The sequence below is a fragment of the Physeter macrocephalus genome, chromosome 11, assembly GCF_002837175.3.
Source record: "Physeter macrocephalus isolate SW-GA chromosome 11, ASM283717v5, whole genome shotgun sequence".
Taxonomy (NCBI): Eukaryota; Metazoa; Chordata; class Mammalia; order Artiodactyla; family Physeteridae; genus Physeter; species Physeter macrocephalus.
Genome location: NC_041224.1, coordinates 115,447,684 through 115,458,189, shown reverse-complemented (window position 1 = coordinate 115,458,189; position 10,506 = coordinate 115,447,684). Strand labels below are relative to the sequence as shown.

The 10,506-nt window shown below is 33.7% G+C and overlaps 1 protein-coding gene across 1 annotated transcript in view; it reads right to left on the bottom strand.

The window, feature by feature from the left end:
* The window catches only part of ARHGAP5 (Rho GTPase activating protein 5), an 85,786-nt gene that overhangs the window by 17,276 nt on the left and 58,004 nt on the right, over positions 1 to 10,506 (bottom strand). Inside the window, exons 4-6 of the mRNA XM_024133840.3 lie at positions 5,794 to 5,871; positions 2,723 to 2,854; positions 826 to 931 (exon numbers count right to left, since the gene is read on the bottom strand). Of these exons, the coding sequence (XP_023989608.1) occupies positions 826 to 931; positions 2,723 to 2,854; positions 5,794 to 5,871 (316 nt within the window). The remainder of the gene's footprint in view (positions 1 to 825; positions 932 to 2,722; positions 2,855 to 5,793; positions 5,872 to 10,506) is intronic.

Here is a 10,506-nt window from a genome sequence, read left to right as displayed (position 1 = left end):
CCTGCCGATGCAGGGGAGCCGGGTTCGCGCCCCGGTCTGGGAGGATCCCACGTGCCGCGGAGCGGCTGGGCCCGTGAGCCGTGGCCGCTGAGCCTGTGCGTCCGGAGCCTGTGCTCCGCGACGGGAGAGGCCGCAGCAGAGGGAGGCCTGCATACCACAAAAAAAAAAAAAAAAAAAAATGGTGTTGGGAAGAGTATCTTTATAGAAAAAAGTATAAACTTGAAACTTAACATATTTAAGGCTTTTGATATAGGATTAATGTCCTGCATTTCAGTAACACTCAAGGTGGATAGTAATATGAATTCAAGTTTCTAATAAAATTTCACTATGAGGAATATCCAAACAAAACAAGCAAGATATACAAAAGAGACACAGTACAAAAGAGGAGGCAATTAAACCACTTAATAAAACTTGGATTCTAGTCATAAGATGTGTCACTTGAGCATACGATTTCTCTCTTTAAACCTCAATCTTTCCAACTTCAAATAGGTTGATCTGGTTAATTATCTAAGTGTCATTCCATAACTAAAATTCTAAGATTCTATAGAAGAGATTTGTTAAAGAACAGCGGTGACAAAAAAAAAAGTACTCACCATACTTACTATTTATATAATCATGTTAGATACTAAAAAGGTCACATACCTTTCTTTAAACAAGTTGATGAAAAATCTATTTTAAAAATATAGAAAAAATAATTTAGAGAACCAAAATTGAACTGTATGTTTAAATTAGTCTCTTTCTCTATTTTATGATTACCCAATTTATAAAGTTACATGTTTGAAATACATAGCGCATTTTATTTGCAAAAACGAAAAATAAAAATACCTGTTTAGATGTGTTATTACATATCTGAATACATCATAGTTAACAGGATGAAATTTCTTAACAATTTCTTTCAGTGCATGAAGACGTTCTGTTTTATCCAGGATTTCTGTAAAATTAAAGTAGCGAGGAATTTGTGTGAAACACAAACATTAAATATTATTGATAAAGCTTCCTGCTATGCTTATTGTATGAGACAATCAAGAATGTATACAAAGCATATCAGGAGAGGGAAACAAAAGCAAAGAAAATGCTGTAAAGAACCTGCTAATAAACAGACTACCATCTATTTACAATAGCCTTTTCACAAGTAAAGCTAATAACTAAAGATCAAAGTAACCTGGGGGTGGTAAAATAGGAAATGGTATTTAGTAATTTCTTTAAGCAACTTATATAACTAGATACTGATTTAGAATTAACTACTTACAAATCTGTTAGGCTCTTAATATTCATGCTATAGAGAATAAGTATTTTAGGCTTTGTGGGTGAAACTACTCAACTCTGCAGTTGTACAAAAGTGGCCACAGAAAATATGTAACAACAGTGGCTGTGATCCAATAGAACTTTAAAAATCTGAATTCATATAATTTTAGTATTTCATAAAATTTTATTTTAATATTTTTTCAACCATTTAAAAATGTAAAAAAACATTCTCAGCTTGCAAGCCTTCTGAAAACTGATGGCACGCTAAATTTGGCCCACAGGCCAGTTTGCCAACACCTGATTTAAAGCATTATACCTACTTATAATCCACTTAGCTTATAAATCATTGTTCTTCACAAGTAGCACAAGCAGTACAAGCATTTAGCTCAGTTACTTTCCAAATTTACACAACTTATGAAACAGGATAACTGAAATGTGGCTCTGCTGTAAATGGGAGAGGAGAGAGCACCTTACTGCTGCTCTTCCTCATTCAGTTCATTCTTCTAAAATAACAATGGATTCCTCTGGAGGAGGCCAGTCTGCCAACCAACTCATGGTAGTACACCAAGTACTAACAAATTTCTCATTTGCCACATATTACTTCTAAATCAGCCCTCAATATTTCCTAAGTAGGAAAGTTCTGAGGCTATTGTTCATGGCCAAAAAGTTAAGAAAATCTAAGCTATCAATTGGACTATTTTCCCAGTTTTCATATAAGAGAATGTATAAGGCAACTGTATCTTGTGACAATATACTGAAGTGGATTTTAATGAAAAGAAAATTAATGGAGAACTTTAACAATCAGTATTATAAGTAGTCTCACGCTACAGAGCTTGAAGACTTGTAATCAAAAGGAAATATTAAAGAGAAATATTTAGAAACTACATTAAATTTAGGCATTGAGAACACAATGTGGATTAAGCACTAGGTTACCTGATACTCAAATAGACCTTTGGTCTCATTTTCCAGATAACAAATGAGCATTTGCTTCATAGAAACATCTGGATGAATGATGATGCCAAGTAGGAATCAATACTGAATGAGTACCCATTTTCCTGTCTTACTTTTTCAAAAACTGAATTAAGACATGAGGCCAAAGTTAATTTCTTTGACTTAAAAAAAATTTATATACACATGTGTACAGACCATACACAGGTTAATATGTTACTAAAGTACATTACAGATACATTCATTTGAAGACTTAATTTCTTTTTCTTACAATGCCTTTGAGTTTGAATAAAAAACACAAATCTCAAACTTCTAGTATAATGATCTAACTTCTAGGGGCACCTAGTCATCTGGGAGCCTAGCTAAAACTATTTTATTTAAAGGGAAAGAGCTTTAATAAACAGTTCTAGAAGCTGAATTTTTATTAGCTACATATGCTAGTGCATGACTGATTTTAACACAAAGCAATCAATGTACAAACCCCACTATCATCATCCCTCTCAAAAAAAAAAAGGAGGCTTTTACTTACTTGCTGCTTCCAATAGCTCTGGATGAAGAGAATATGGAATTAAAGGATCTGGTAGATCTGCAAAGAAAGCTTTAAGAGCTCCAGCTACAGCATTTACTGTTACTTCCATTGATACTAGACTGATATTATGATCTATAAGAAAAAAATAAAAATAAAAATTAAAAACTATAATAAATTTAAATTTATTACAGGAGAAGTAAGCTAAATGGGTACTTGTAGATCCAAAGATATTTAAGTCTTCTCATGGACCACCTTTCTTCACAGTCCGATTCATCCCTCCCCTATTGTTTTAATATAAGCTTGCCTGACAAACTATAGATAAGGAAAGAGAAAACCAAGTAAGAAGCATTTTCTGTGACAATAAAAAATGCTACTAGGCTTGTCAGTATATGAGCAATATTACTGACATCTCTCTTCTTTTGAAACATTTTGTTCACATAAGCTATTTAAAAGAGGCCATAAGGAAACAGAAAGACAAAAGATAGGAATCATGCATATAAATTCAAGTTTTGATGGATGTTCACTAAACTTACTGTGGTAATCATTTCATGATATATGTAAGTCAAATCATTATGTTGTACACCTTATACAGTACTGTATATGTCAATTATATCTCAATAAAATGGGAAGAAAAAACAAAATCACTATACCTCATGGAGTATGCTTAACTGGACATAAAAGGGGTAAAAGGCGAACACTATTTTATTGTTCCAATATACATTATTATTCTCACATCGCAGGACCACTTTTGTGTGTTTTTTCTACAATATTATACTACAAGCCAATATAAATTGTAATCTATAGTGTAAATCTACTAGTTCCCTGGTGGGGAACTTATACTTAAAAAATTTTAATATAAAACACTTTAAACACTTATCAGTGAAGTTCTGACTTAAAAAATAAGAATGTAACATATTAAAGGTATATCATAAGGTTAATGTGCTATTTAAAAAGTCATTTTCCTTATTATAAATACAATGAATATTTATGATAAATTAAAAAATTACTCCCATAACCAAGAGATAATCACTGTTTATACTTCAGCATGTTTCCTTTCAGCCCTTTTCTGCTCATTAAAAAAAAAAAATATATATATATATATATATATAGATTTTATATTGCAATGAATATTTATGATAAATTAAAAAATTACTCCCATAACCAAGAGATAATCACTGTTTATACTTCAGCATGTTTCCTTTCAGCCCTTTTCTGCTCATTAAAAAAAAAAAAAAATATATATATATATATATAGAGATTTTATATTGGATTTAATTTTTAAGGCATTATCCAAGGTTAATAAAATTTCACAAGCAACTTTAAAAAACTTTTTGGGGGGGCAGATAACATTTCATTGTAATTTCAAACTTGCAGAAAATTTGCAAGAATAATAAAAATAAAAAGAACTCACATATATCCTTAACCAAGAATCACCAATCCTTAACCTTTTGCCCTACATAAACAATTCTAATGGCTACAAAACATTCTCCCAGATATAAAATTTACATAATATTCTATTACTGAACATTTAGATTTCTTTCATTTAAAAATATTATAAAGATGTTACGATAACACCTTTTATGTACTAAAGCTTAGGTCCTTAGGCAGGCTATATTCCTTGTAATAACAGCTACCCAGTGAACATTTAACATGGTGTCTGGCACAGAAAACTCGTCATATGCATTATCTCATTATTCCTCATTTACTCTTATCACTCCCATTCTAGATATGAAAAAGTTGAGATTTAGAAAGGTTAACCTCCTTAGGCCACAAAGACAGTAAGTGGCAGAACCAGAAAACAAAACCAGAAACTCTAATTCAAGAGACCCTGGTACTGACGACTACTCTTCCTTCATTACCTGAAGTGAAATTGTACCAATTTGTTAAAGTCTAAACAGTTCTTCTAACAATTTTTTTTTTAATGAAATACCATGCAATAGTCTTTCAAAGCAAGGCACACACACAAACACCCCACCCACCACTCAACTTTACCATTTACCACTCAACATTTTACCATTTTAACACATATAATCTTCATTATTTTATATGGCTATCTAGTATTCTACTTGTAAACAGGATTGGTCCCCCCACCTTTAAAACAAAATACAAACAATGCTGCAATAAATATCTTGGTATGCTTATACAAAGACTTTTGTAACATAAGTATTTACAAATGGAATTTCTCCAGCAAAGCTACCTGAAGCACCCATAACCAACAGCATACAACATACCTGCTTGCCTACACCCTACCAACAATCTTTTCCACTCACATAATAAAATAAATACAACCTTTTTGTTTTAATTTTTATTTCTTTATAACTGACAGAGGCTGAGCATATTTTCATATATTTGTTGGTTGCTTTCTTCTGATATGAATTGCTTAACCTAGCAAAGAAATGCCACAGCCACACCAAGTTTACAGTTTGTCTCCTGATTCTGTTTGCTTTATACAGTTTCATACAGAAGTTTTACATTTTTAGGCAGTCTAGTTTATCATCTTGTTCATGCTTTCTAGGTTTCATGTCAAGTTCAGGCCTCTCCCTACTCCAAGATTATAAATATAGTCATTCGTTTTTCTCCCTAGAACTTAGTTTTCATTTTTTGCATTTAAACCTTTGATCTCATACAGATTTCCTTTAATATGAGTAGGAAATTCAGCTTTTAAAAAATTCCTAATGGTTAGTTAGTTGGCCCAGTATCATGAAGGAAAAAAAAAAAACCTTTTAAATCGCAACTTTAAATAGGTGCAATCTGTAATATACAAAGATGATGATGCATCATAACTCAATTTATTGCTTCTCTAATTCTGGTAATGGATTTATAGCTCTCCCATTTGTTGACTGTGGTATCTGTTCCATTAAGTACTTCCAATACTACTTCAAAACTTTCTCCCCTAAACATCCATATTCTTAGGAGGTTTTCATATGAAATTTCAATGAGGGAAATAATAAAACAATGATTTTATTTTATCTTCTATAATTATCTTCTTACCTTGATCAAATATATATATCTATATATCTTCTTACCTTGATCAAACATGTATATAAATATATCTATAATTATCTTCTTACCTTGATCAAACTGCTTTTGAATATTGTCTTGATCAGTTTTGTTCCCACTAACACGGTACAGTCCTTCAGTACATAATCCTAAAAGAATAAAGAAATAAATAGACTTTTACACCTGAATATATAGCTACAACAAAGAATATACATAACCTTATGTACATCTTAGTGACAGAAAATATGGTGGTAAAATATTTTTAAGAATAAAATATTCTTGAGCATTTCATTTAAAGTAAGTTCTTAATGGACTACTTTAATTTTAAACCATTTAGGCTACCCAGTTCCATGTAAAATAAGATACATTTCTTCCTAGTCCACTAAACACAGCTAAAATTCCTGAGTGCAATATATTAAAAAAGTCAAAAGACTGAAAGGTGGAGAGAAAGTGAATTTGAATAGCAACCACAGAATTTGAAGAACAACAAGATAGTGAGTTCCCTGGGTTTTCCTTTTCCTTCTTACATATCTTAGACCAGGCAACAGAGAAGCCTGCAACCCAGAAATACCAATGAGCACAGGCAAAAAAATAAAAATAAAAACAAAACACCACTCAGAAAACCAACAAGAAAAGCCATTTCTCTCTAGTGAAAGGTGGGAAAGGTGCAGACTAGTAAGCAAAAACATTTTTTACTGTTACTGCCCTACTTCAGCCAAACACCATGGAATCCACTCCTCCTCATCAACATCAGTGGAACCAAGTAGGGAGACTAGAATTCTACCTCTGCCAGCAGTAACAGAGATGCCCCTTCCCCTCTCTAGAGTGTCAGCAAGGATTGAACGGCAAGTCTGAACTCCTACTACCATCTTTAGGTAAGAGGTACCCTCCCCTCTTCACCACGGTAGTCAACAGAGGCTGGCAGAGATCAAGTGGGGAGGGGAGTCCAATCTTCCAGCCCCACTTTTTAGTAATGAGGCAGCCTTCCTTCCCTGCTGGTGCAGTGTCAGAGGAGGCCTACTAAAATAGATTTAAATAAGATCCAAATTTCACAGCATACTATCCAAAATGTCTAGAATACAATAATAATAAAACTAAAATCATTCATCATTCCAAGAACCAAGAAAGTCTCAACTTGAATGAGAAAAAACAATTAACAGACACCAATACAAAGATATCAGTTGTGGAATTATCTGACAAGGATTTTAAAGCATCATAAAACACTTCAGTGAACAATTATAAACACACTTGAAACAAACTTCCCAATAGAAAGTTTTAGCAAAGAAACAGAAATATAAAGAGGAACTAACTGGAAATTTTAGAACTAGAAATACAGTAACAGAAACAACAAATTCACTGAATGGGATCAATGATAGAAAAATGATGACACAGTAATGATAATGAATAAGTGAAATTGAAGACAAATCAGTAGAAATTACCCAATCTAAAGAACATAAAGAAATTAGACTAAAAAAAAAAATGATGAGTCTCAGGGATTTGTGGGACAATAACAAAAGATCTAATATTTGTGTCATCAGCTGAAAACCAATCTCTATGTTCAATGGGAAGTTTCTGAAAGCACTTCTGAAAGAGACTCAATTTGATAAGGCATTGTACTGTTCTGATCCCAAGGAGAAAAAAAGAAAGAATCAATAGAAACGTAGAATTTGTCAAATTTATTCCTGGACAAATGTCAAGGCACTTGTATGGGACAATATGTTAATTCTAATTTTTTACATTCAGAAATTCATGATCATAAAGGTAGCAAAAATCCACTGACAAAAGTGTCAAAGTTATTAAATCAAAAGTTTTCACTTCAGTGAAGCATGGAAGACACCACCAAATAACCAAAATTATTATCATCTACGGTGGGCTAAAATAACATCCTATCCCAACAGATATGATGCACTTAGAAGGATACAACATTACTTTGGTGGTATTTCTAACAAAACTGCATAATTTGGGGGCTTCCATGGTGGCGCAGTGTTTGAGAATCTGCCTGCCAATGCAGGGGACACAGGTTCGAGCCCTGGTCTGGGAAGATCCCACATGCCGTGGAGCAACTAGGCCCGTGAGCCACAACTACTGAGCCTGCACGTCTGGAGCCTGTGCTCCGCAACAAGAGAGGCCGCAATAGTGAGAGGCCCGCACACCGCGATGAAGAGTGGCCCCCGCTTGCCACAACTAGAGAAAGCCCTTGCACAGAAACGAAGACCCCAACACAGCAAAAATAAATAAATAAACTCCTACCCCCAACATCTTCTTTAAAAAAATGCATAATTTGAATCTAATAATGAGGAAACAGCAAACTCAAGTTGAAGGAGAAAGAAAAAGTTCATTTGTACAGTAAAATGCCAACCAATAAACATACAAAAAATGAGAGACTAAAAAAAAATCATCAACGGAAGCTAAAACTAGTGGCTGAAAGTCTGACAGTCTCAAAGTCAAGAAAAACAAAAGAAGCTGAGCAACTCTCCCAAACTAAAGGTGTTAAAAAAGACATGATTACTAAAAGCAGCGCACTTAGATTAGATCCTGAAGTGTCTGCCTAATAAAGAATTAAAAATGTCCAAAATGTCAATAATGCTGAGGTTGAGAAACCCTGACATAGTGATAAGCATTTATTTGCTAAATGAAAATTATAAGGTGCTTAATCATCCATGATAAAAATCTTGCCTTCCATTCACTAATAACTGAGTGACTTTAAAAAAAAGAAAAAAGAAGAAGCCAACTCAATTATCTAGATGTGAATTATCCAAGTTTAACTTCAACTTAAATCATCCAAAGTATCTATCCTGGGCCTCCAAGTAATATAGGTATTAGAAATCTATCCCAATATTCCAAAACTAAATTTAAAATATGTTTGAACCAAGTATCATCACCCCTTTTTCTTTCATTAGAAAGGTAACTAATCCTTACACTACACAGAACTCTTGATATCTGAAGTTCTAAAATGGTCTAAGTTCTCCTTGAGTTGCTAATAGATACAAACCAAGAGTTTCACTGAAGTCATAAAATAGATTACAAATGGTAAAGGAGAAGTAAGATGTGTAGATAATCCACAAATTAGCTTAATATGTCCATGGGAGGTGGCATCAGCAAGAGATAGAGAAAGGAATTTTGGGGCTTGGTTCCCCCATAAAAGCAACTAATGAGCAGACAAAAAGTATCAGAATCAACTTCTGCAGAACCTCTGGAATCTAGTAAGAACATTACAACCACCATTAGAAGGCTTGGTGAAGAAAGAAGCTTTAAGCTGCCCACCTACCATTCCCGTTGCCACTCTAGACTGGCAACGACCATAAGGAAGGCAGCCTGCACTCTGGGTTTAGGTTTCAAGTGCCAGAGGGAGCAACACAGATCTTATTCTCAAAGAACTGTAGTTGCATATTTTGACCTGTCTGGTGGCTACCAGAAGAAAGAGCACAAGGGCTTGCCTATGTTTCACTATGTTAAAATATTCAAAACCTCTTATTTTCAACAAAAAAATTAAGAGGCATGGAAAGAAGCAAAACAGTATGGCCCATTGTAGAAAAAAAAGAAATTAATAGAAACTGTCCATGAGGAAACCCAGTCACTACACTTATTAGACAAAGACTTTAAATCAATCTTTAAAGGTGCACAAAGAGCTACAGGAAACCATGAACAAAGAACTAAAGAAAACCAAGAGAATGATGACTTAACAAATGAAGAATATCAATAAATACAGAGAAATTATTAAAAGAACTAAAGAGAAAATGTGAAGCTGAAAAGTATAATAACTAAAATGAAAAACTATAGAGGTTTAACAGCAGATTTTAGCAGGCAGAAGAAACAATGAACTTAAAGACTGGTTAACTGAGATCATCCAGTCTAGGGAGCAGAAAGAGGAAAGAATGAAGAAAAATGAACAGAGCCAAAGAGACTTCTGGGACTCCATCAAGCATACCAACACTAGCATAAAAACTTTCCCAGAGGGGAAAAGGAGAAAGAAGAATATCTGAAAAAATAATGGCTGAAAACTTCCAAATATGAAAAAGAAACCTACAAATCTATACATGAAGTTCAATGAACTGAAAACAGGATAAACTCAAACAGTGCTACACAGAATAAAGGAAATAATAAAAAGTAAAATGGATATAAACAAAATAAAAAGTAGAAAATAAAAAGGTAGAAAACCAGAGAGAATCAACAAGGATGTTTGCTTTCATTACTTCTAATGAACACTGTACTGGAGTTCTAGCTAGATTAGGCAAGAAAAAGAAATAAAAGGAATCCAAAGCATAAAAGAATTAAGTAAAATTAGTCCTAACTGCTGATGACATTACTTACTAAATATAAGAGTTGACACCATAAAACTCTTAGAAAAAAACACAGGAGTACATTTTCATGTCAACAGGTTTGGCAATGGATTCTTAGATACAGCACCAACACATGAGAAACAAAATAAAAATAAATTGGATTTCAACAATATTTAAAACTTTTGTGCATCAAAGGACTAATGTCAAGAAAGACAACCTATAAGATGGGAGAAAATATTTGCAAATCATTTATCTGATAAGGGTCTAGTACCCAAAGAATCTCAAAGCTTTCCCACTACGATCAGGTACAAGGCTAGGATGTCCCCTCTCACCATACCTTTCAACATCTGGTTGAAAGTACTGGAAGTTCTTGTACTTGCTAAAGCAATAAAAGGAAATCAAAGGTACACAAATTGGGAAAAAAGACATAAAACTATAGGGCTTCCCTGGTGGTGCAGTGGTTGAGAGTCCGCCTGCTGATGCAGGGGACGCGGGTTCATGCCC